The 25,717-nt window shown below is 46.2% G+C and overlaps 3 protein-coding genes across 4 annotated transcripts in view; 2 read left to right on the forward strand and 1 right to left on the reverse strand.

Annotated features, from left to right (window-relative positions):
• The window catches only part of LOC119135196 (protein bicaudal C homolog 1-like), a 32,880-nt gene extending 26,521 nt beyond the window's left edge, over positions 1-6,359 (forward strand). The window contains exons 11-21 of the mRNA XM_037272614.1: positions 645-806; positions 1,170-1,357; positions 1,434-1,575; positions 2,271-2,424; positions 2,534-2,693; positions 2,764-2,803; positions 2,955-3,109; positions 3,195-3,357; positions 3,734-3,897; positions 3,981-4,080; positions 4,217-6,359. Of these exons, the coding sequence (XP_037128509.1) occupies positions 645-806; positions 1,170-1,357; positions 1,434-1,575; positions 2,271-2,424; positions 2,534-2,693; positions 2,764-2,803; positions 2,955-3,109; positions 3,195-3,357; positions 3,734-3,897; positions 3,981-4,080; positions 4,217-4,344 (1,556 nt within the window). The 3' untranslated portion in view covers positions 4,345-6,359. The remainder of the gene's footprint in view (positions 1-644; positions 807-1,169; positions 1,358-1,433; positions 1,576-2,270; positions 2,425-2,533; positions 2,694-2,763; positions 2,804-2,954; positions 3,110-3,194; positions 3,358-3,733; positions 3,898-3,980; positions 4,081-4,216) is intronic.
• Positions 6,360-10,289: 3,930 nt separating this feature from the next.
• Positions 10,290-19,840, forward strand: phyhiplb (phytanoyl-CoA 2-hydroxylase interacting protein-like b). The gene is made up of 5 exons (XM_037271905.1): positions 10,290-10,736; positions 15,944-16,140; positions 16,350-16,524; positions 17,020-17,137; positions 18,358-19,840. Exons 1-5 carry the CDS (start codon positions 10,631-10,633, stop codon positions 18,902-18,904), a joined length of 1,143 nt encoding a protein of 380 aa, XP_037127800.1. The 5' UTR covers positions 10,290-10,630; the 3' UTR covers positions 18,905-19,840.
• Positions 19,841-20,286: 446 nt separating this feature from the next.
• On the reverse strand, positions 20,287-25,148 carry fam13c (family with sequence similarity 13 member C). 2 transcript variants are annotated; one of them, XM_037271902.1, is made up of 11 exons: positions 24,960-25,148; positions 23,961-24,702; positions 23,573-23,789; positions 23,332-23,482; positions 23,172-23,253; positions 22,852-23,036; positions 22,690-22,773; positions 22,479-22,583; positions 22,068-22,255; positions 21,852-21,953; positions 20,287-20,991 (listed from the first exon to the last, which is right to left on the reverse strand). In XM_037271902.1, the coding sequence occupies exons 2-11, from the start codon at positions 24,187-24,189 to the stop codon at positions 20,865-20,867; spliced, it is 1,470 nt and encodes a 489-aa protein (XP_037127797.1). In that variant the 5' UTR covers positions 24,190-24,702; positions 24,960-25,148; the 3' UTR covers positions 20,287-20,864. The 2 variants fall into 2 exon arrangements, with proteins under 2 accessions (XP_037127797.1, XP_037127799.1); XM_037271904.1 differs by having other exon boundaries at positions 23,353-23,482; positions 24,960-25,147.
• Between the last annotated feature and the right edge of the window lie 569 nt (positions 25,149-25,717).

Consider the following 25,717-nt stretch of genomic DNA (forward strand, 5'->3'; position numbering starts at 1 on the left):
GCCCTTTGTCATAAATTGTTAATTCTCATTTTTTTGCCGATTTAGAGTTATGCACAGCTACATTCGTAAAAACGAATAGAAACTTCCTAATGGACAGCGTGTTCCCTGTTTAAACTCAATGAACGTACATTTTATGACCTCTCACTTTCTGCCAAATGGAAAGGAGGGAAAAGTAGATTTAATGTAAATAATCAGTGGCCATAAAATAATAATAGCATTCCGTATTCCTTTGCTGTCCAATTGGTTGGGAGTTGGTGGACAGGCCCACATCCTGGCCGTTAGTAATTGCTACATGCTTCTCTTGCTCAGATTACAGAGCAGACTGCCAGGCGAGTCCCGTGCCTTCCTCCCGGAGCCAAAGTAGCCCCTTGTTAAAGCCGCAGACCCACTTCTTTGTGTTTTCGTACACGGCCTTTGGGGCAAAGCACTCAGCGGCATATTGTCTCAATAACAAGCTTTCATTGGCGGTGCCCACCTTGCAGAGATGCGAGAAATTCCTTCTCACGCTTGCCTGCCGCCTTGATGGAATTCGCGTTCAATAGTAGGAAAAGCAAGATTATTTTCTCGGAGGCCTTGACAAAACGTGTGTTTAGTTCAATTCTGCTTTGTGCGGCCCGTCGGTGATTTGTCGGTTTTGCGCACAGGCTTCCTGGGCGCGACGGCGTCCCATTCGCTGGCCAACTCACTGGCCAACTCGGCCGCCCCCAACGCCGTCCTAAACACCTTAAACTCCTCCATGAGCCCCCTGCAGACCCCCAGCACGCCTACGCCCTCGCTGTGGCCCAGCTCGCTCACCACTGCCCAAGGTGAGGAGAAGATGGAAAATGAAGCTTCAAATTTGCTTCATGAACTGTTTGTATTTGTTTTACTCCACTAGATGGCACTGCCGCTTTATAAAAAGAAGTTTCCGAAATTTCAAGTCAGAGGCTGCCATCTCTCAGGCTCAATAAACACAAAAACTGCTTCACGAATCATCTTGAAGCTTCATAGTTTTTCTTTTTCGATATCAAAGTAGAGGACATTTCAGTTAGTTGTCATTTCATTCAAAGGATTTTCATTTGTATTTCCTTTCATTGGACTTTACTCATTTTGTTAGTTTTGGTGAACTTGGCTCAGTTGAGACTTAGAAGAATAATAGTGTAAATCCTGACGTTGCCTTCCGCTCCCAGCCTTCTCGTCCCAGTTGATGCTACATCCGGCCACCCACGCCACGCTGAGCAGCATCCTGCTGTCGGGGGTGCAAGGCTACACACAGAACACACCCTCCCCTCCGCCGGGCCTGGCGCCCATCGACAAGCAGCCCAACGGCGTCCCCGACTGCGCCAAGGCAGCCTGCGCTCTCAACGGCCACGTTAAGGTCCCCCCTCGTTCCCCACCCCATCTTCTTTTTAAACGCCATCACTAACTATATCGCCCGGTCGTTGTCTACGCAGCATCCGGCTTCAGTCTACGGGAGGATAGCCACTGCGTCGCTTGCCGAAACAGTTTTGAGTCCGGCGCCATGCGACTCCATCCAGGAGGCCGGCGGACACAATCCATCGGAGCCTCTGTCCAGCAAGTCCGGCACCGATGAAGGTACTCGCTAAATGCAAAAGACAGTCCCGATGGTGATTCGGGAAAGTGCAAATGTCGGAGCCTGGCCAAATTGAGCTGTCTTATAAAAGAATTATTCACTGACACATTATTGATGAGAAACATTGACACTAAACCACCTGTCAGTCCACAAGCAGGGTACAGTATGGTAAACATTATGATCAGACGTGACGACACTTTGTGTCCTCGTGAAGAATACGTACTTGACAAGAACTTAATTCCCGGTGCAGTTGTTCACCTCACCGTGGCCGTTGATTCCACGCAAAAGAAGACAGTTGAACTTGTACCCTCCTGACAGTTTTTCCCTTCAAATGGTTCTCTCTCACGCCTCTCCTCTTTCTGCCGTGTTTACCGAGGCGGTCCTCCCCGATGTGCCGCGTCACGGGCCGCTTTGCTCTCCTTTCCTTCCGTCCCTCCTCGCTTCCATCCTTCCATCGCCTCCTCCCGCGTTTGGCCGTCTATTTGGACTGGCTCCGCTCACTTTGTCTTTGTGCAGGGTGGGCCGCTCCGACGCAATTCCCTCTAGAGCTCCATTAGATCGCCTGACATCGCATTATTGTTTTTGGGCCGTGCGCAACTCGAATGCGTGTGGCGTCACACGTGAACTTGGGCGGCTGAAAGCCTGTTTACAGCTGCTGTTTTTCACTTTTAGCGCCGTTTTTGTTTCTCTTTTCCAGGCTCGGACACCTTTGTGGAGGTCGGCATGCCGAGGAGCCCCTCGCATTCGGCCAGCGGCAGCGAGTTAAAGCAGATGCTGGCCTCGTGCAAGACGTCGTCAGGAAAACGGCAAGCAGTGGAACTGCTACAGGGCACCAAAAATTCTCACCTACAGTACGTCGCCAAATTTAGGGGCCTTTCTCTTGAAGCCTTTGCAGATTTCACCTGAGCTTTGCTAGCTGAACAAACGAGAGGTGACATCGATTTTTACTTTCCTGCGCAGTTCCGATTGTCTGCTGTCGGACGCTGAGTCCAGTTCGTCCGACAGTCCGGTTGCCGACAAGAGGGCGCCAGGCAGCGAGAGGGCGGCCGAGAGGGCGGCGCAGCAGAACGAGCGGGAGCGCATCCGCTTGGCTCCGCAGACCTCATTTGCTAACATGCAGGTGCGCGCAAACGTGGACAGACGAACGGACCAAACAAACACAAATCTTCTGATACTGTTTTTGTCTCCAGGCATTTGACTATGAACAGAAAAAGCTGCTGGCAACCAAAGGTGAGCTCACATCTGTCGAGTCTCCTGAAATGAAATGATAAAGATGTCTGCGATTGTATTAGCTAAACGAACCAAATTCTAAGGCGCAATATTGATGAGCGCGTCTTTTCATACGTAAACGGAGATGAGCTCACCTCACTTGTTCATACAGCTATGTTGAAGAAACCCGTTGTGACGGAGGTGCGGACCCCGACTAATACCTGGAGTGGTCTCGGTTTCTCCAAGTCCATGCCGGCCGAAACCATCAAGGAACTGAGGAGAGCCAATCACGTGCCCTACAAGCCCAGCATGAGCACCACCTTTGAGGTTAGAAGCCCCTTCCCTTTTTTTGGCCCCAATGTCTGTCCAGCTCCAATATCGACTCTTGATTTGGGTCAACTTCCTCCCTCAGGGTTCCCCGCTGTCTCTGTCCCGCGCCGGCAGCCGTGAGGGCGTGGCTAACGGCAGCGACTCGGACAACTGGCGAGAGAGGAACGGCGCGTCCAACGGGCTGCAGCCCCACGCCGACTTCCCTACCGCTGTCAGCAGCCCCAAGAGGAAGCAGAACAAATCGGGTCAGCGCGATGTTTATGATGCACAGGCTGATTATGATTATTGCCTATAAAGTTAGGAAGGGGAAGGTCGGCCGGTGCTGTCGTACGTTACACAAAATCAAAATTTCTTCTCGCTCTTGAGCTCAAGTTGCCCTCGGGCGGCAGCTGCTCTCCATTCCGCATCATTACCCTTGGTGGCCGAGCCCAACTGTTGCCATGGCAATTGGCTTTCATGACGTTTTGGGGTGCAGCTTTTTTTCTTTTTGTAAATGTCAAATATCAGCAAAGCTTTTCCCTGAGCGTTTCTCCTGACTCGCAAGTCCATTTGAATTTACAGTCCAAATACCATTGCATTGTGTATCCTTATATTTGTTTTGGTTTTTCTTTTGCCGGACAGCGGCTGAGCATTACCTGAGCAGCAGCAACTACATGGACTGCATCTCGTCAGTGACGGGCAGCAACGGCTGCAGCCTCAATTCCTCCCTCAAAGGTTCGGACCTGCCCGAGCTCTTCAGCAAGCTGGGCCTGGGGAAGTACACGGATGTCTTTCAGCAGCAGGAGGTAAGCGGAGCGACCAGACGTATTTTCCAGCAAGTCAAGATTGGCGAAGCGTGAACACAAAATGGTCGTGATGTCTCTTACAGATCGACCTCCAGACATTCCTGACTCTGACCGACCAGGACCTGAAGGAGTTGGGCATCACCACCTTTGGCGCCCGCAGGAAAATGCTGCTGGCCATCTCAGGTATTGCAAGACTGACTAATTCTGTTGGAAAGCTGCACCTAAACACTTTGACTTTCCCAAAATTCTACCAAATTAGCGCGACAGAAACAAAAGTCAGTCGGTCGGCGAGTTCATCTTTGCGCCAATGTCGTTTCAGAACTGAACAAGAACCAGCGCAAGCTATTCGAGCCCCCCATCCGCTCATCCTTCCTGGAAGGGGGCGCCAGCGGTCGCCTCTCTCGTCAGTTCCATGCCGAGATGGCCAGCGTCAGCGGCCGGTGGTAGACCCTCCCTTCCCGTCCCATTTTTTATCTTTTTTTTTTCTTTTTTGCTCGTCCGCCTCCCTCTTTCGGGCTCAGACTGTTGACAGCGGCATCTTGTAAAAGCATTCAATTTGGAAGCCATAGTTTGCCAACCGACACACGGGGGGCGGCATTCCTGAGGTCCAGCGTTTACTCCCTTTGAGTCGATGTGAAGCATTTGCGTGTTTCCAAGGCGACCCGAGTATTTCAAGGGAACAGGCAGAAGGATTCGTACAATCATTTTTACCCCACTGACGCCGCTGCAGCTCTGTTGGTGACATGCACTTTAATTTTACGAGACTTTTGCCTGTGAACTCCTTCATTGCTCAGATCTAAAGAAGAAGAATTACTATGCATTGGACTTAAAAAGCACAGATGCCTTTTCTTTTTTTTTTGTGCCTAGCCTAATGTGTCAGCACTTAGCCGGCCGGCCTCGTTGGGGGTGGAAGGGCACGGCCAGACAAAGTGCAAAAGTAGGTCAGCGCCCCAAAGTGGACCGCTCGGTGGCGTGTACCAAAAAGGGAAGTGTTTAGATTGAGAAGGTCCCTCCCAAGTGCCTCTTGATGCTGTGCAGCTGTTGCGACATCTCGCCATCCTTTGCGTCCGTGTACTCTGTAGACCAAATTTTGTACTCTTTTATGTTTTTGTTTTTAACGACCATGTTAGGGGAACGGGGCGGGATGTATAATGTTAATCAGTTTACATGTCTATTTTGGTTTTATACATTACGGATGACCTAATATGATTATTTGCTATTCTAATTGTCATTTTATGTTTCTCAGTCTGTGGAGCGCTTTGATGGCCGCATCTGGTTGTTTATAACACGGGCTTTTTTTTTTTCTTCTTCTTTCCCCGCCGTCTGTTATCTGTCAGCGTCGGCCTCTCGCCGGCCTCAGAATCCCACAATGCACTCCTCTGCCTTTGTCGCAGAGCAAGAACCTCACTACGGAACGTTTTGTAGCCTCAAGTGCCAGTTTTTTGGGGGGTTTTTTGGCTTGAAGAAGGGACATTTTGCTCTGACTGCATCTCACAGGGAACATGAAAACTCATTTGAAGGAACGCAAAGAAACGCTCAAATGTCCCCCGGTCATATTTTGGGGTCGTCTTGATGCCCTTGAAAATAGCGAGAGGATTAGACGTCATAATTCTCAAGATTTGAAGGCTGGAGTTGAAACCAAAGTGCAATTATGTGTTGTCATGTTAATATTTGACAGTATTACAAGTTGTTTTTTGTACATGTGTAACAAAGTGCCTTTGGAAGTTGAGCGCCTGCATCCAAAGCATTGAAATCCTGACGGGAAAAACCAGCAGAAAACAAATTAGTGCCTTGCTCCGGTTTTATTTTTTCTTCAAATCAATTTTATCAACCACTTGGGCCTATTTAAGCCATGTGGTTGTTAGCAACACTACAGTGCAGTGAATCATTTTCTGAGTTTGCCGATGTTTTATGTTGTTTTTTTTTTTATATGGAAGTCTTGAAAAATAGCAACGAGAAGATGGAGCTTTATCCCGAGGCACTACACGCAAAGTGTTTGGTTCTCGTCTTAACCGGTGAATGTTGTTGAAAAAAAGAAGCGCTTTATCGAAGCTCTGAGCTTTTGATGTTTTTCGGCGAATCGTGAAGGACTTGAGGGACTTGTCCTGTCCAAGAAAAAAATAAACGTTTACTTGCAACTCCTCACAATAAATCGCACAGCCTTCAGTGGGATGCCAAAAAAAAGGGTTTTTATTGGAAACCATTTTTGTAGTCCAGTTCAGCGGTACATTTAAACAACAATTGTCAAACCACTAAAAGAATTCTCTAACATTTGTGTGACTGAACAATTATTTTTTGTCTTAGGAAAAGCTACAGTTCTGCACCAAAGGATTTGTGCATTGTGGCCAAAAAGCTTTTGTTATTCCAGTTGTCTTATTATTGTTTATTTTGATAGTCAGGCATAAAAAAAAAAAATGTTCAAACATTAATATTCTGAAGGCAATAAATGTATGCAAAATGTCTCTCTTCTTTTCTTGTGGTTTGTCTGGGAATGATTCCATCTGCTGCGCGGTTGTCTTCCAAATATTCCAGCAAGGCTCCAAGTGGAGAATCATCTGTCGCTATCGAAAAGCTTTTTTGTTCCCTCGTTACCTTTCTGCTTTCAGAACGTTCTCGGGCGCTTGATATGCAAAATGATTTTGCTGTATTTTGAGATGGAATGAAGCCAGCAAAAACACTTTTCCTGCTGTTATGTGAGTGTGCACATTTTCTTACAATTGTGAGCGCTAACCCTCATTTTAATCTGCCTCTTATGCCGCTAGCGTGACTGCTGATTCGTATGCAAGAGATCAATTTTGTCCCTGATGAGGAAAAGTGCTATAAATAATGGATGGAGGGATTCTATGTATGAAAACAGGTGATTGGGTCTTGTCTAAATGCCAATGATTCCATGTCAAGCCTTAAGGGGGCAGTATTGTTTAAAAAGCGTTAAATTTCCATTGAGCTTCTTTGAAATGCTGTGGGTTTTTTTCCCATTCTTTTTATATAATAATGGGGAAATGAAGCTTCAAGGTGATTCATGAACCAGTTGTTTTATATATTGAGCCCACTAGATGGCAGCCTCTGTTCAACATAGGGCTGGAGACACATTGATTTGACATTTCTTAAACCCCTTTTTTTAAGCAGCGGTGCCGTCTAGAGGAGACAAAAAGTACAACTGGTCCATGAAGCAAATTTGAAGCTTCATTTTCCCATCAGTATTTTTATATTAATTTTATGTTCTGGATGTTTTTATACTCATTTCCATATGATGTGATGCAAGCATGTTGGAGCAAACCCCTCCACCGAAGCGTCTGCTCATCAACAGCATGTGACTCACTTGCACTTTTTTCCCTCTGTCACCATTTTTTTTCTTTCCTGCACACAAGCTTTCCCGCCTTTACATTTGTTGTGTAACACCGCCGCACTGCCGACTGTGTAAATACAGCTTTTGCCGGGTTAATATGTAGGCTGCAGTGGGAAAACATTCATTACGGTGGCAGTGGAACACAACTGAGGATTGGAGAGATTTTGAAGCCTTCTTGTGGGGGACAAATAAATGCAATAAGACAGGACGTAGCCACTGACAATGACTAAGTATTGAAAAGGTCAATGAAGGTCAAATTAATTTCACCGGTAAAGTGCAGTTTGGCTGAATATGAAATGATCTCCCTTGTGGCTTACCTTCTCAAGCCATCTCGAGTGACGTCTTGGCATGTCACATTTCCCCCAAAAAACCTCATTTCTACCGTCACATTGGTTGAGAAAAGCTGCCAGTCAAGCAAATGTGAGACAATCCTCCTCATCACAATTATGCGCAGAGATGTGAGGGCAGACAGCTCCTGTGAATTGCAGCATCAAAGCGACTTGAATGACTAAGCGGCCATCAACATGTCGGCAAGCTTCCCACTTGATGCCCGGCCATATTGTTTGCACGCGGCGACAGATTGCCGCTGCAGGAAAAGTGTGAACAACATGATGCTGCGTCATTTTCTTGGGCAATATGTTGCTCGATGCTTTTCTTCCCTCATTTGTGTACATTTGCTTCTTTAGATACAAATGTACATTTTAGATTGACGATCAAACATTTCTTTCAATGGTCAACGCAACTATTTTACGTACCTCTAGAGGGAGCCCGCGTGCCACTTGTGGTACTTGTGCCACACTTGGACAAGCCTTGCTCGGGACTTTGGCCATGGCAGACAAATTCCTGTGACTCTGACCATGACTTGAAAATGGATCTGAATCTTCATCCAGCTTACCTTCATGTCATTGGCAAAGAGATCTTGTTTTCCATTTAGTCTTCCAATTGTTTTTTTACCCCCTAAAGCACATGAAATGCACTCTACAACGAAATGGGACGAAGACATAACAGGATGGTAGCTAATGAAGTGTTTCTCGCCTCAACTTTGAAATGTTGTTCCATATACAAGCTCATCCCACAGGATGACGACGACTCCATCGCTCTTCCTCTTGCATCCTCACACGGCACCTCCCCTGCATCTTCCTCCATCTGGCCTCTGAGCTCACAGTGGATGTCAGCCAGTCTTGGCTATTTGTTTTTGAGTATAAATATATGTATATATATTTTTGATGGATTATTTTTTCCTAATGGTGTATGATTGTTGGGGTTGCATGGGATGCTGTCAGTGGCTATTAGCCCCCCCCCCCCTGCTTCCCAGAACTGATCTTAACACATAATGACTGTGGCTGGAGGGAATGAGCTCGGCTGATGGATGAATGGAGGAAGGAAAGCTCCAGAACCCGCCCGCCTTCTCCTCCTCCTGCAAAAAACATAGCGAGGCGATACATGGCGTACATCACAATGAGCTTTGTTTTGTTTTTATTCTGTGCTTTTCTTTGAAGCCTTTTGATGATGTAACGCTTGTTGGATATGAAGTTAAAAACTCCTTTCAATGGCTGCTCCGGTGCTGCTGCGACTATCGGGGTGGCTGAGCTCTTTTTGCGATGAAGGCATTTAAACGCAACAGGGGGCAGCTGCTAAGTCTTGCTCACAAGCTGGCTTCTATTAAATCATATGTGCGGCTCACGCTTGTCTTTTCATGTTTGTTGTGTTTGTTGCAGCTTTAGCAGGAGTGTCAATGACCTTCGGGAATGAATGTCGCAAGACTCACTTCGGTTGGATGTTAAAAATGTGAACCGAGGCCTCGGTGGTGTCATCCGGATCCCTTTCTGCTACTGAAGGCAGCATGATGATGAGCTTAGTGTGGAGTTAGATCATGCTGGCTTCCGTAAGCCTCGCGCGCTAATCCCGCGGTGCGCGTGGAAACGCAGCTTGTTTTTGCCGCAATCAAGCCGAATCCACATGTAGGTCAGGGGCCGCGCTTTTGTAACCACTTCAAAGTGGCGATCGCCACGGCCGCCGGGTGGGCAGCTTTTGCGTTGCATTGTGGGAGGTGGCGGCCATTTTAAGCTACCTGAGGACAGACACACTTGAAGCAAAGAAGCACAATTTAGTCCATTTGCGTGCAGCATAACAGCGAAATGCCGCTTTATGCCGCAATTGCTCCACTAATTGACCCGAATGTGCAGACCTCAAACCCCTCTAATCAGTATTAGAACCCAGAAGTGATTCAAAGCAGCTCTTTGTCAGACATTCACTGCAGTGTGTTGAAGTGCGCAAACCTTATTTGGATCCTAGTAATTGAAAATTTAATGATTTGGAGAAGTACACAAATAGAAAGGTGTTGTAATTAATCAACCGAGAGTGTCTTTAAATCTTTACCCTACCATTTAAAAGAGTTCTGTCGGTGTTTTAATCATGTGGCGCCTTTACAAACTCTGCCAGCCACTGTCATCTCTTCTCGCGGCACTTTGTGTTAAAGAGAGCAAGACCAAAACAAACCCAAAGTGCTTTGGGAGCTTGAAAATGACTCGTGACTCAAATGTGGCCAAATGGTGTTAGGAGGTGCCCAAGGCTTGCAAATCATCGGCTTGCCTTCCGTTTATCATCCTCTTGACCTCTGGGAGACCTCCTGCATGCGTGCAATCAGAAACACACACACACACAGCAGGGTTTGAATCTCAGGTTAGGGCTGCAAAGTAGGATTTTAAAGACCTAATTTGAAAGCCTAACCCCTTGACATAGATTTGGACAAAAATGACGCCTTAGTTGTAAAGTATGCCTCCTTTAAATGTCACTATTCATGAATTACTGTTTCCTGGCCCCCTTTGCTAATTTATGAAAGGCTTTAATTAAGCTTCAATCAAGGTGCAGGGGTGCACTCATTATGCCGTGCAATATGTCAAGGGGTTCAGGTTGGGGCTCCAGGCATGTTCCTCCCCCATCTCACCATTAGTCCACTCGCAGCTGAGCTCCGCGGACTGTCAGGACAAACAGACAGACGGACAAACGTCGTGGCTCTTTGAGAAGACCGGCTGACGTTGCGTTTGTGTTTATGACGCAACACCTCCAATTCACCACGCACGGGCACACGCGCATCCGCGCACACTTGTGGCTCTGCGTGGATGCGGCGTGAGAAGAACGAAGAAATACGAGCAACATTTCAAAGCGTTTTTGCATCCTCGCAACGGTGTGCAACGGGGCGTTCCCCCGATCGAGCACGTGACGCGTCAAAGCGAGAGGAAGGGAGAGACTGCAAAGTCCATCTCTTTCTGCTCAATCTCTCCTCCTCTTTCACCAGTAGAGCCGCGAGCGGAGCTCAGCCGGCCATTCGCATTCACAGCGCAAGGCAGCGCAGCATCACCGTCTGTGACATCCACCCGGGCCGAGATGGAGGCACCAGGCTTGGCGCGCAACATCAGCAGCCCGCTGAGCCCCTGCGAGGGGATGATCAAGGACCTCAGCCTGGACACCATTAAGCTGTGTGAGCGAGACGGTAAGCTCAAAATCAACTTAATTTGCTCATTATGCATTTGTGCTTTAAGGTCGAATTTTGACCCCACCTTCGCCCCGTGACCTACAGTGCAGTGTCTACCTTTGATTGCATTTTGTACGCCTTTGCCTTTAGTTTAAAGGGACTCATAGGGGGGTCTTTTGAATGGACCGGTGCGCGTGTGGAATTTCAAGAAAAGCAACCAAGCCTTTTTGTGCCTGTTTTAAAAGAAAGCCCAAATTTAGGCTCCCCCGAAGGCACCACCACACCTAACTGCTTTCTTCTAAAGATGCATCATAACTGCAAATATTGTCGTTAAGTAGTCGTCATCCCATAATCACATTGAAGATCAGAGTTGTTGAACCCTCAAATGCATTGTGCAGAAAAAGAAAAAAAGCAAGTCATCATCAGGAGAGACCGCAACATGGCTGCAGCCACATGTGAGCGAGAGCACAGCCTCCGCAACACCCGAAAAGATCAATTCTCGTTTGTTTCAAACACACACGTCAAATGTGTTACGGGCACAGTCACCAGGTCAGCATGCTGGACATACTACCGCCACGATGTGCTTAGTGCTTTGCTGGCTTGATTCGAGTGCTTTCATTTTCCTAATGGTCAGGAGTGGACTGGCTGCCAGCTTTTTGGGCTAGGGTTGTTTTGGTTGCTAACATTTGCAACTACTTCTGGCTGAGTAGTCTAAATCAATAGAGCTCGTGTGTCCTTGAGACACCAGCATGGTGTTTGTTTATGGAGCAACAAACACGGCTTCTGGCCACTTTGGTTGGAGAAGCGGCGAGACGGGTCGAGTTGCAGCGTTATGTGAAAATGATTAGAGTAGTGGTTCACACAGCACCGAGTACAGAGGGGGCTTGCCTGACCTCATTCCATCTCTCGCTATCATAACCATCAAGGCACCAAAGAGAATCGCAAGATAGCAACTAATTGGTAGGCTATGAGGCTTAAAGGTTTTTATGAGTCAAAATGTCTATTTCTTTTAAAGAGTGGAAGAAATTGTATTTTGGAGCCCCACCTACTTTGGAAAACTAACCCTATTTCAAAAGCCTGATTTAAAGCCCCAACCCTACATTAAAACCTCGATTTGAAGTCTTAACCCTAATTTGAAACTGTAACCCATCTTTAAAACCCTAATGTAATTTAAATGACCCAAGACCTCCTAACCCTTGACCTTTGACCCTAGAACCCTTACTCTAAAAATGACCATGGCTTTTTTTGGGGTAAAAAAATAAAGACGAGTATGGCTTTTATTTGTTAAAAATAAAAAATATATGTGTATGTATGTATATGTCTAGTAAGGCTTTTTTTTTTCAGCTAAGTGAAACGCTACAAAATGAAAAGTCAACTGTTTGGAACTCTGACAGAGCAGCTGTGACCCTGAATATGACAAGCAGCATGAACATGAATAATAATAGATGGAAGACAGCACCCACATGAAAAGTAATCACATTGATTTTCCAGGAATTAGCCAGTGTTCTCATCTGGAAAACTTTTTTTTGTTCTTGCTCAGGACCGTCTTCATTTCAGTACTTTGCTGCTTTCTAAATTTACCTCTCACAGCCATCAATATTTAATGGGCAGCATGAGAGAAGCTGCCTGTGGCTACGCTGAGCCAGCAAATGGGAGTGCATGCAGCATCACCGGGCCTCTTCCTGGCTGTGGGAATACACACGCACGCACGAACACACACACACACACACACACACACACACACACACACACACAGAGTACTGTCGGTGCATTTCAATGCTCAAAACGCGTCGCGGGACAGTTGATTCAGTGTGTGGTGCTGAATGACAATATTCTGCAGTCTAAATGCAGGATTTGTTCCTCAAAATGGAGGCTGTGCCACTTCTAACCTCTCAGATTGAGAATGACATTATTACAGATAATCGTTTTCATAAACAAAGGTAGGAAGGGTACATTGGACTCCAATAACAACCCCTAGAGGTACGTTTGTTAAAATAAAAATGACAAGTAGATTGTTTTGATCCATCATGGAAGGTCGACCAGTAAATAAAAGAGCTTGGTTGTTCTCCGAAGAGTGACTTTTAATCAAACGCAAATTAACGATGTCGGCCTCAGACGTGCGCTTACTGCTAACGACGCGGACGAGCAAATTAGCGTTGGCCTGGCAGCGCTAGCACTCGCTTGATGGCTAATTTAGAATTCTGTACTGTAGATTGCAGTTGTTGGTGTGACTCAGCTGCCATTTTCAAGCAAACTGCATGTCCACAACATGACTGTGCAGGCCAGATTGACGTGGATGTGTTAAGCATCTATTCATCATTTCGCAGTCAACAAAAAAAGTCATGTTCTTGGCTCACTGGATGCTTTATAACTGCTAGCAAGATTTAAGTGTAGCGTCACTTAGCATGTGATTGGCTAGTTACCACTCACTTTTGGGTTTCTCACGAAAAACTGGCACAGGCACCATGATAGTAGCGTTGTGGTTATTCTGTATTTGTGGGAGAGCAACTTGCTGATGTGTAAACACGGCGATGAAGGAGCACATTGTTGGTGTGGCTTGGTTTAGAGAAAGATGCTCTTGTTTCTGGCCGCTCGGTGCTCTCAGCGTGATGTCCGTGTCACTCTAGCGGTCCGTTTTGCCAAACCAACAAAGACGTGCTTTACAAAAGGCCAGGCCAACATCCATGTCCACTGCTGCACGGCTAATCTAAAAGAGTTGGGAGGCCGGTCACAGTGGGATGCAGCTGCCATGGCGGTAAAGCACTACTTTGCTATTAGACAGGTCCGTGACGTGGGAGTATTTTGGGAACGTAGACTTGGCTCTTGTGGCTCAGGATAGCAGCTAGCGGCTAATTGTTAACTGGCTAACACCTAGCCCGACTGCAAATGAACTGGCTGTGGTTGTGAGATAATGCCTGAATGTGCTGACAGTCCCAAACACCAGATGCTTTTATTTTTGGCCTGGTTGCAATCCTTTGACTGAAAAAAAAAGCACCTTAAGACTGGAGCAGATCGGAGCAAGTCGATCCATTAGGAGGGTGATGTGTTTGCATGTTAACAAGATTTCTATGGATCCCTCTGCATCAGTCCATTGCTGGGCACGGTAGTAGGCCTACTGTTTGATGGCACTAAATAAAAAGGAAACTCCTGAATCGTGCTGGTGTTTGCCTCTTGAAGGGAAGTAGTAAATGTGCTCATATGGTTGTTGTGGTGTCATTCGGTGGCTCTGAGGGTGATGCAGCAAAGTGAATAGATGCCCCGACGTAATCTACCTGCCGACACTTGAGTCGTGTCCCTGGCGAGCAGTACGACGGTTAATTTTTGCTTCCTCCGTCTGACCTTCGTCCTCCTTCATCTTTCATTCTCACCGTCCCCAGAGGATTGCTCATACAGTAGATAAGCGGCACAGGCTGTGGAAAGCTTGAACGCACAACGTACTAAGAGAAGGCTGCCCACAATATTAGGTATACAATGTCTAATGTACTTATTATGACTATCAACAGTTTCACGTGTTGGGTGTAATAATAATTCATCATCTCACTTTACCACTTAGCTATCTTGCTAGCTAACTAGCGAGCTACCTTCTCTCTCACTAGTCACTGTATCTTGCTAGCATTCGAGCTACCTTCTCTCTCACTAGTCACTGTATCTTGCTAGCATTTCTATCTATCATCAATCTAATTTTCACAAAGAAGCAAAAGCCATCAATCTGCCTTTTCTCTGCCCACCTTGATGTCAATGAACACAGATAATGTCAATGTGCCAAGAGCGTCAATCTGTGTTTACATTTCAGGAGGAGAATTTGCATCTACAGTATATTTTGGTTCATGAACAGTGTTAATAATGCAAATAAATTATTTAGCCGCTCGCCTAATGTTACGAGCCCTCGCGGATAGTGATGAATGACCGTGGAGGGAATGGATACACCACAAAAGAAATAATAGCCTCATTTGAAATATGGTGGAACATTCTGCTGTGGGAGTCATTATAAAAGTTGAGTGGCCATGCTCGTTCACTCTTGGCCATCTCACTAAATTCAAATATGAAAGGCCGGTCTAGACACGCTGTGCGCCGAGATTGCTTTTGTGATGGACTGAGTCTCTCAAGTGTTCTATTTCCATTTATTCTGGGTGACAGCGGGCCTTGCCTCAACCAAAGGTCAGTAACAAAAGGTGGGACAGCATGCCGCACAGTTCCGACTGTCCAAAATGTACTTTTCAGATGGAGAGCTTGCAGATAATGGATATGGATGGTCTGAGCTCTGTCTCTGATGTCTATTATCAAGAGTTCCTGTTAGAGGAAACTTTTTATTAAAATACCAAGCCTTACTAGGCTTTAATCGTGATCCTCCTGTATCGTAAGGCTTTCATTTAAAAAAATAAAATGTGACTTAAAACCATGTGATTTAAAAATTAATTGTTAAAGGAAAAATATATTTAATAATTTATTTTTGTGTAAACACTAGAAAATCTGATGGTGATGGAAAGATGCTCATCAAGCTGCCTGCCAATTAGCTATTTATAAACAGGAATTGACACATTCTGTGTTCCAGAATGTACGTTTTGGTGTGTATGGTTGCGGGATGAGTCCAATTATGGAATTGCTCTTTTAATCTCGGCCCCTCTAAGCGCATGAATGGAGATGGCGGTGCCACGCGATGCTCGGTTGCTTCTGCCATTGTTTAGATGTGCATTCTTTGCGCCGTGTATACACACACACACACACACACCCCGCATTGTTGCTGTGCTGCCCGAGTGTGACGTAAGAGTCTATATTCATCGCCAATTCCACAAAGGAGCCGTTGAGCTGTGTTTTGACATTTCCTTTGACCTCGCTCTGCGTTGTGTGTCGCACGCCTGCAATCACACTTGGATACTAACGTGATCAAATGGACCAAGTTGACCGGCAAATGTCTTCTTTTTTTTTTGCAAACCTCATTGCTGATCGAGAAGGAAGGATCCTCCTCCTCGTAGAGCGCACGTTCAATCAGCACCGTTTTGAAATATGCAATGCGGCTTCTGCTCGGGGAAGCATGTAGGTTTGTATTGTGAGGGGGATGTGTTTCCATGGCAACCCGCCCTGCTTAGACTGTAAGTGGCCGACAGGGAGGGAGAATAATCACTAGCGGCGAGCGGACGAGCAGATAGAAGAATGAGGGCCGCTGAGCAGGATGTAAAGGCCAAATGTCAACATTTTTCAGAAAACGTGACTTCCTTTCTGCGCAGGAAATAAATCACAGGATGGCGCCATCTCCGATACGGAGGAGCTGCCGATCCCGCAGAGCATCAAGATCAGTCACATCACCTGTGACTCCTTCAAGATCTGCTGGGACATGGAGCAATGCGGCAAGGACCGCATCACGCATTACTTCATTGACCTCAACAAGAAGGAGAACAAAAACTCCAACAAGTTCAAACATAAGGTTAAACTTGGTGGGGGAGTGGGGGTGGGGGTGGGGGTCCCTGTGATGTGATGCTTATGAATTATAGCAGCAATTTAGAGAATTTGAGTTTGGTAAACTAAATGACCAACCAAATGCTGATTGTAATAATTAGGCCACGCCCCTTACACACGAGACAGGGATGAGGTACTATCGTAAATTTGTTTCCGCTTGATGTCGTCTTCCTTAAGGATGTGCCGACCAAGCTGGTGGCCAAGGCGGTGCCCCTGCCCATGACAGTTCGGGGCCACTGGTTCCTGAGCCCTCGCACCGAGTACACGGTGGCAGTCCAGACGGCGTCCAAACAGACCGACGGAGACTACGCTGTCTCGGAGTGGAGCGAAATTGTCGAGTTCTGCACCGCCGGTGAGTCATAGGCACATCTGGAAATAAAACATGTTTCGTTTGACACAAAATGTTATCAGGGTCATTGTCGTGACTACGTGAGAGGTCTCCTTGAGGAAGTCCTCCATTATTGCAGCGGATGTGACCAAGCACCTCTTGTCCGTCCACATGATGCATGAGAGCGAGATTCATACAGATGGAGGGTGTTAAGATTAGGGAAGGACGGTGGGATTAAATAAAGCAGCTAGGCCAGCAATGCAGTTTTATCTCGCAATGCAGAGGTCAGAGCATTTAATGCCGGTACGTAAGGGTGGGGGGGTCATGTGGAGAGGTTTCATACGCTACACACCAGCTGGCCCCAGTAAAGCGGCACAAAAGCAACACTGGCAATTTTGTGAGGCTTGAGAAAGAAAAATTTCATTCATGACCAGTTCCGCAGTGCTTGAACGTCAACAAAGCTTTCTTTGAATTCATTGGCACAAAATGACGTTGAGCACGTTTGTAACTTCTTTCCAGATTATTCCACAGTTCATCTCAACCAGCTCCTGGCCAAGGCCGAGGCGATCGCCGGCCGCATGCTGCGTTTCTCTGTTTTCTACCGCAACCAGAATAAGGAATACTTTGACCACGCCAGGTAGCCATCATACATTTGTCTGTCTTGCTCCCTTTGATAGCTGATTTGTTTGATTGTTGGTCAAATGTGTGGGCTTAGTAAGTTTTTAATGACGCCAATAAAGCGGCAATAGCAGAGGCGGGAGGTGTGTCATCACAATTTTCTCGCTGGAGCATTGTCGGTGCTCTCCAAGGGGAGAAATGTCAGGCGAGCTTGGCCCATGTGCCGCATTTTCTCTCAAGCACTTTGTCATCATGAAATCTGTTTTTCTCTGCTTGTGACAAACGCTATTGCCCCCACTGCGCTAATGTCATTACAGCAGCAAAGCTACACACGAGCTACATTTAATTGATTTCATTTAGTTCTGCAAATGTAATCAGCTTTGCCTTCATTTTGGAAACACTGCTGGAATTAGGAAAACGTTTTCAGGGCAAAAGAGATGAGCCCCTGCAGGCGAATACCCACTGGACAGGCGCACGTTTCATGCTGTAAACAATTGAGCAGCGACGTCAAGGCGGATGCTTCAGGAATGCTTGTCGTGAATAGCAAAAATCCGCAACTAATTGACAAATAGAATTGATTTGTGATGAAATGGTTGAAACACTTAAGCTACATACTGTGTACGTTTGACTTTGCAATGTGATAGCTGCCATGATTGTAGAGGGGTTAGATGCATGAACTCGTCATGCACTTCAAACGACCTGTCAAGTGTTCTTGTAAAAGAAAACAATTGCTTTTGTACAAGTGAGATGCTGTTGTTAGGCGACTTGTTTGAAGTCATCCATAGCTAACAGCGTCTCTAAGCAACTGTCACATCGGTTGAACATATTACCTGAAAGAATCCACTTTCTTCAGCTCGTTTGGTTTTAGTGTTGCTTCTTGCCATGTGCCACACACTCTAATTGTGATGCTCAAGTGCAGGTTTTAGTAAGCGATGTCTGCCATCTAGTGGTCAGCACAGTAATTGCAACTTAAGATTTTGACTTTAAAAAAACAATCAAACTCTAACTAATGATAAAATACCCTAACTCCTAACAATAATAATAATAATACCCTAACCCGTGAAAACAATAATAATACCCTAACCCATTAATAAAAATAATAATAATGATAATAATCACAGTCTAACAATACCCTAACCCATATACCATAATAATACTAAAAACTAATAATACTAAGTAATCGTCAACTTTTTTGACTATTTTGTGGTCATGATCACAAAATGCGGTCTTCTGTTCCAGGGAAGAGCAGGGCAACCGGATGCTCCCCTCAGTGAAAGACAACAGCGGCAGTCACGGTTCTCCAATCAGTGGCAAACTGGAGGGTCTTTTCTTCAGCTGCAACACCGAGTTCAACACGGGCAAGACCCCGCAGGACTCCCCGTACGGTCGCTACCGCTTCGAGCTGCGGGCTGAAGCCCTGTTCAACCCTGACACCAACCTCTACTTTGGGGACTTCTACTGCATGTACACGGCCTACCACTACATCATCCTGGTCCTGGCGCCCAAGGGCTCGCCAGGGGATGACTTCTGCAAACAGAGGCTGCCCGCTCTCGACATCGCCGACAACCGCTTCCTCACGTGCCAACAGGAGGAAGCTGGCGATGGTGGCGGCCTGGTATTCCATCACGCCCAGGATGTGATCCTGGAGGTCATCTTCACGGAGCCCGTGGATCTGGCGCTGGGCACAGTGGCCGAGATCAGCGGCCACCAGCTCATGAGTCTGTCCACCGTCAACGCCAAGAAGGACCCCAGCTGCAAGACCTGCAACATCAGTGTGGGACGCTAGCGAGGGGAGGGGGTGCAACACTTGCATGAAATGGCGCATTAAAGTAAACGTCCAACATCATAAATGCTGTCAGCCATCCACATTCACAAAAATGCAACCTTTACTTTTTTGTTCCTGTACCTACTGCATTTACATATATGAAAAAGATGAACAAAACACACAATCAAATTTCAGTATTTTCAGCACTTCACCGACGCTTACAAACACGCTTCTCTGATTAATTTAATTTGTCTCTTACTAATGAATTAATTTTTTTCCACCCCTTTTGCCTTGTTATGGTCAAGCATCGTTATTCTTTCCAACTTGATTTTGATCCTCTTAGTTTGCCGTTCCAGCGGGAGGACACCTTTTCGCTACCTCCAACTATGGCATGTACTGAGGCTGCAGCATCCTGTTATATTTCTTGAAACCAAAGGTACAATAAAACAAGCTGTGGAATCGAACTCGTACAACAGGCCTCGAAAACGTACTGTGATGGACCAGCGTGATAACCTTTATAAAAAGCATGATGCAGTCTTTTAGCAACACGGGTGTACTGTGAGTCTCGTCGCCATGGCAACCCATTCCGCAAGTTATTGTGCAGTGGTTGGTGGAAAGGTAAAAATGTTTCGCGGGGTAAATGTGAAAAAATATTTATTTTGTATTCGTATGTACATGGAGGGCGGGGGCATATAGTGTTATGGAAACCAGAAGTGCACAGAGTTCTGATTCATGTCTCTATTAGCATTTAAGCAACAGCGGCCGATACAGGAACGTGACAAGACTGGAGCTGTGACGAGGTTGCAAGGTCAACATTCAAACTGAATAGTCACGAGAAACTAAAATATAGAAATATATATACTTGTATGCACAATGAAGGATTAAAACCTGACACGGTTTTAAGGATTGCACTGGATAGGAAAGTGGGTCAAACTGATAAAGGGGAAAAAAAAAAAAGCTGGAACAGAAAAGCTGAAGTCATAATTTGGTTGTATAATTTTTTTTCAAGAAAAACTGAAAGATTGTAATATTACGTAACATTTTTTCATGAAATTAGAAACTTCAATCCATCTCTATTTTTACTCAATTTGTTTTCATAATACAACATTTTGAGAAATATTTTACTTGTAATTTGACTGTTTTGTTCTTGCTGAATGTAATTTTGTTTTCCTCTGGACAAAATGATTTGGTGTATTTGTATTTTTTTATTCTACATAATATTGCCACTAAAAAAATTTTTTTTCTTTATATGCCTTAATTTAAAATGTGTTGGAAGATTTCAAGGGGTTAGATTGAGGGGGTTTTTTTCTCAAAAAGAGAAATATTACGGCAACCAAATTCAGTTTTTTTTTTCAAGGAAAAAAAAGTCACCAAAAGATTTTACTTATTCGAGTAGAGTTGTAAGTTCCGAAAACGCAAAGTCAAGAAAATGGTTTTCATTTTTAAATTAGCACTATTACAATGAAAGTGTAACAAAAATGTATCAGCAAAACTATTTTCCCCCAGAGAAATATAATGTATATGTATATATTACACGAAAAATGTTATTCACAAAACTAAAGTCATGAAAACTTCATTTCCTTAACTTCAAAGGAAAAAAAATATCTCTAACAAAAGTCAATCACAAAAAAGTTGTATTTAAACACATTTGTAATTTTTTTTTAGAAATTACAAAATGTTAGTTCTCTGAATGATAATTCTTAAACTACTACAATGTTTTCTTGAAAAAAAGACTGTTGTCATAGCTTTGTGACTTTCCCTCATAATTGTGCAGTTTAGTTTTTCTGTTTACCACCCATTCATACAAATGCCTTTCTTTCCCAATATAATTTAAAAAAATGCATATTCCACAATAATGACAGACAAAAAACAGTAAGTGCCATAATACACCTACACCAAGATTTACACAACTCCCAGTGTACAACAACATCACGTTCACCGCTGTCCTCCAGTAAAGTGCATCGTCGTCGTCGTCGTCAGCTCAGTTGCTCTTGGGCGTGTCCTGATTTTTGCTGAGCAGGGCCTCGAGCAGGCGCAGTTTGGCTTTGAGGTTCTTGTACTGGCAGTACTCCTCGGCCATGGGCCCACGGTCCTCCTTTTGACACACCCTGTAGGAGGACACATCGTCGTGTTGTTTTTTTTCCTTTGGGCTCGCAGCACTTCTTTGACTGCTTGACGCTCCCTCGGTTGCCTTACTCAGATAGTTTTGTACAGTGTCTATTGTAATTCAAATAACCAAAAAAAAGACTATTTCCACAAAGTGTACAGAGCAGAAAAATGTATAGTCCCCCCCCCCTCCCACCCAGAGCTTTCTATGCGGTACTAAAGTGAAATTTCTTTTTGTGGACCCCCCTAATCCTAACCCGACCCCTCCGCTGAATACAGTGGTGCCTTGACTTGACGTTTAGCACTCCGTAAGCGGGTGTGCAAGGTTGCCTGGGGCATCCACGTTACTCTATAAAAACATCTATTATTAAATAGAAAGTAAAGAATTAAACCATTTGTGCATTGTATTTTATGCAATGAGGAAGCAGTCATGTCAAGTCGTTTTTTGCAGCGGATGAAAAAAGTATGCATGTATTGCAACTGTGTTCAAATATATGTTCTTTTGAGGTTTTCTAAGTACTGTAGCAGATGCTAGTTTTGTTAGCCCATATGTGGCGTTTTACATTGTATTTGTTGAGTTTACAGTAAACTTCAACTGGGAGTGGCTATAAATGGCTTGAAGGAAGTACAAGGCTGCTCAAAAAGTTTCCCTATTTGTCAAACTGTGAAATTCGCTGCCACGAGCTAGCAGTCAAGACAAAAAAAAATTGCAAAAAAACTCAAAAGTCGAGGAACCACTGTATTTAAATGCATTCACTGAATTATGTTTGTTGTTTTGGTTGGAACCGAATGCTCCTAAGTTTCAAATAAAATTGAAAAGTAAACGAGTTGTAGTGGGATCTTTCTTTTTGTAGGGACGTACCTGCCACTCAAGGTGTAGAAAAGGTCCTCAAACTCCCGCAGTGCACGGTGAAGCCTCCGTTTTTCCAAGCGGGTGATCCGAAGATGGTCCAGTAATTCCGATCTGCGTGCACCAAAAAGGTTGAAAGAATACTTTCATTCCAAGAAGGTCAATGCGTACATTTGAGCACAAAATTACCTTCGAGGAAAAAAAAGATTGATTCCACACAATCCGTACCTGGAAGCCTCATGGAGTGTTGCCATGGTGACGATCTGCGGCTGGAGACACTTGACTTCGTCCAGAGGCGACACCAGCGGCGTGTCGGACATTTCCAAGGTGGGAGGGGGAGGCTCCCCAGGCGACATGTGCTGCTGTCTCAGGTTTTGCTCTTTGGGGTGGTCGTCATCTGAGCCGTCCTCTTCCTCCTACGCCCACACACATCACTTCATTAATTGTACAACATTCAGAATTAATGGGACAGAGTTCATGTAGTGGACCCACATTGCCACAAGAGGGCAGCAAAGTAAACTATTTGAATATGCGTAACCAGTGTTCTATTTGTTGTTTCCTATTCTGAAAAATCATCTCACCCCAAAAGTTACAATGTACGTTTTTTTTTCAGCTTTCTTTCAAGTTCTTTCTACTCACAATGGTGGTGATGAGTGTGGGGGTGGCGGAGGAAAGCAGCATCTGTTTGAGGATGCGGTAGCGCTCGTAAAAAGGTTTGACCAGCGACCGCTCGCTCGCGTTACTCTAAAGTCACAGAAGGGAGACCGGCCACACTGTTATTGAGAGCACACTGAAGGATTTCCAAACTGGTGGAACGAAAACTCCAACCTTCTTGTTGTTGTGTTCTTACCGGGCATCCATGCAGACTCTCAAAGTAGAGCAAACACTTTTGCAGACTGGACTTCTCCAAGCTCATCTGGGAAGGGTTCATCTCCTGCACATAGATACACATCAAGCTCGACATGGGAAAAACGACACGATCCTCCTTTTGTGAAAGGTGAGAGTATGAAACCTTGATGCTGTCTGGAAGGCTGAGCTCTCGCCGACTCTCCATCAGCATCATGCTGATGACGTGGAGCGTCTCCTCCACGCTGGGCTTGCCGTTGTTGCTCTTGTTGTTGGCTTGCTGAAAGTCTGCCTCGCTCGGGGTGAAAGGTGCTTTCAGGACGTCTTCGTCCGCATGACACAGCTTGAGCTCTGCAACAGCACGCAAACGACGCTTTGCCAAAAACTTGTTTCTGTGATTTATACTGTAACTCCAAATTCTTTGGATTAATAACAAAAAGCGTTTTTGTTGTGTTTTCCATAAAAATCAAGTGTACCCCAAGTGACCTTTTAGCTGCTTGCGGCTCTTCAGTAGCTCCTTAATCAGTCTGGCAACCTCGGGATGTGCGCTCTTGTCATAATGAGAAGGCTGAGAAAAACAGAAACGTCGTGATGCAGAGGTGGGAGGCGGCCCAAGCGGAGGCTTGGCGGCAAAGTGTGACTCAACCGTTTCGACTTTGGCGTTCACCTTGAGCCTCTCCTGCTCAAAATGCTCCTCCAGCTGCCTGATCCTCTTCCTCAAGGTCTGAACGTGTCTTTTCAACACGGACACAGACAGGGAGCAATCGTCTGGTTCCGAGCGGATGCTGCAGCGCGCCCTGCGGACGGAGAAACAAAAAAGTTGGTTCACAATGAGGACATGGAACATTCCCCAAAAAATAAAGACTAACACGGTGAGCTTCTCTTACATGCGGATGTGCTGCGAGCACGGCGGCGACGGGGCGGCGTCGGGGTCCAGGTTGTAGCGAAGGCTCAGGTTGGGGCAGCGAGGAGACGGGACCGGGCACTCGCCGGTGCTGAAAGCCGACAGCAGGGGGGGGCTGCCCGGGGAGCTAGCCGGGGGGTCGGCAGGTACCTCAGGAGAGCCGCCGAGTGTATAGAAAGAATCTCGGGATGCGGGAGCAACTGCCGGACAGAGACGAAAACCCGAAGTGTCACTTGGACAGTTAGTCGGCTTGCATTAGGGCCCAATGAGCATCGGGCGAACCTCCTCAATTGAGCACATTCTGCTCAATGGCCCCGCAAGTACACAGTCACGCATGTACATGATATTTGTGCGCACGTGGATGCACTCACCGTGCTGCGATGAGTCTGCAACGGTGTCCTGAGCTGGCGTTGAGGGAGGCGAATGGAAGAGCGGCTTGTGGTCCAAACGCGGGCTCGGCTGCCTGCTCAAAAGAGGCTGCTGGTTGGCCGGCAGGTTCTTCAGATCTCGGGGGTCTTCCTGCTCCAAGTCGGGGGGGCTAAAATCAGCCTCCAGGGCTTGCAGCTTGAGGGAGGGGCTCTGGAAGCAGAAGCAGAACATGGCTAGGGGGTAGAAAGCTTCTAAAGTCCTCCAGAGGGATGAGCTGGAAGGAGTCACGCTGTGTTTTCTCGTAAAGAACGCTGTCCTCCGCCTCGCCGTTCCTCACGTCTTGTTCGTGATGGCGCTCAACCCAAAAAAGTCCCAAGGATCACTGTCCAAATGTGTCGGTGGCGTCCAAGTGCGGGATCCAGGACAGGAGTCCATTATGAAGCGATAGACACCTAAAAAGATGGCCACATGGCGTTCCTTCCTGGCCGGCATTCCCCGCTCAATTGCCTCCACATGGATTATTCATCAGGCACGGCAAGAAGGGGCGCGGCGGGAATACCGCTTGTGTCGTTTCGTGCGGCGTGGGTGTGTGTGCGTGCGTGCGTGCTCGGGAAGAGGAGAGCAGAGTGGACGAGGCGGAGGATGTGAGGAGGTTACCACGGCAACGTTGTCAGAGCCAGCTAGGGCGGCTACGCGGTGATGGCGCTGCAGGAGTCACATCGCTGCCGTGCACGGACATGGAGGCTGCAATGAAACGCAGATTTGGTTTGAGGCACTTTTTTTGGGGGGGTTGGGTTAAGTAGCTCTGATGACATCATCATCATCATCATCATGGCTTCAAGCGCTGCTTTCTCACGCTCCCGCACTGTTCATTCATAAAAAACACAGCATCGTGCGTCACAAGGGCAGGTATGGGAGGAGGGAGCGGGGGAGGACGGAGGGAGAGGGCATCGACAGATGAGGCAGCCACAAAGAAGTGCGTAAAGCCAAAAAATACTTACACGAGCAGCGAAGGTGCCCCGTTGTCACAGATTAGGAGTTGGAAAATGGCAGCAAGGGTGGAGGGACCCGTTGTACGTCATAGCCTGTGTAATTATCAGTGTGTGTGTGTGTGTGTGTGCGTGTGTGTGTGTGTCGGGGGAAGCAGCAGCACCTCCTCCTCCTCCTTTTGCCTGAAGGAGGACAAACAGCGATGATGTGTCATCGTGCTGCAGTCCATTGAAAGGGGCACGTACATGCGATGAAACGTTACAGTGTGACATAACAGAAGCCACTTGACAATCAAAACGGACCTTGCGACAGGTTCGTGTGCTTCCAAAGCCAATATATTAGGAACAGTCTGATGAGGTTCAATGTAAGCGCGGCGTCAACAATGACTAAATCGTATTATATGACTATGACAAAATGTCACCAGCTGATTATTAAAATTTAAAATGTAATGGCTGGTTAGATCATGGTGGCGTCTATGTTTGTAATCAATACTGTATCAAATGTGCTCTTTTCTCCGAGGCCATCTGGCAAGTTCATTAAGGTTCTGGTTTAGTCATGTGTGACATCAGTAAGGCACATGTGAGACAACCTGTCCTGCAGCTCTGTTCTTTGGGAGCAGTGTGCCACCCAGCCTACGAGGTCAGCAAAAATAGAAAGTTAGCCGTCACGTGATTCCCCCGCCCCTCCCCCTTCTGTGTTATTTGGATTGGAATCATATCAAAAGCATATCTGCGGGCAGAGCGCTGCTCCAGAAAGCCACTTGTCACAC

The sequence above is a fragment of the Syngnathus acus genome, chromosome 15 (assembly GCF_901709675.1).
Source record: "Syngnathus acus chromosome 15, fSynAcu1.2, whole genome shotgun sequence".
Classification (NCBI taxonomy): domain Eukaryota; kingdom Metazoa; phylum Chordata; class Actinopteri; order Syngnathiformes; family Syngnathidae; genus Syngnathus; species Syngnathus acus.

Excerpts from the sequence above, each read along its gene's own strand:
- fam13c (XM_037271902.1), bottom strand. The coding sequence starts at position 24,189 with ATGTTCTGCTTCTGCTTCCAGAGCCCCTCCCTCAAGCTGCAAGCCCTG. Across the intron at positions 23,483-23,572 it reads TGCTCGCAGCACATCCGCAT|GGCGCGCTGCAGCATCCGCT; the intron begins GTAAGAGAAGCT and ends CTCCGTCCGCAG. Across the intron at positions 22,584-22,689 it reads AGAGTCTGCATGGATGCCCG|AGTAACGCGAGCGAGCGGTC; the intron begins GTAAGAACACAA and ends CTGTGACTTTAG.
- phyhiplb (XM_037271905.1), top strand. The coding sequence starts at position 10,631 with ATGGAGGCACCAGGCTTGGCGCGCAACATCAGCAGCCCGCTGAGCCCC. Across the intron at positions 10,737-15,943 it reads TAAGCTGTGTGAGCGAGACG|GAAATAAATCACAGGATGGC; the intron begins GTAAGCTCAAAA and ends CTTTCTGCGCAG. Across the intron at positions 16,141-16,349 it reads CCAACAAGTTCAAACATAAG|GATGTGCCGACCAAGCTGGT; the intron begins GTTAAACTTGGT and ends GTCTTCCTTAAG.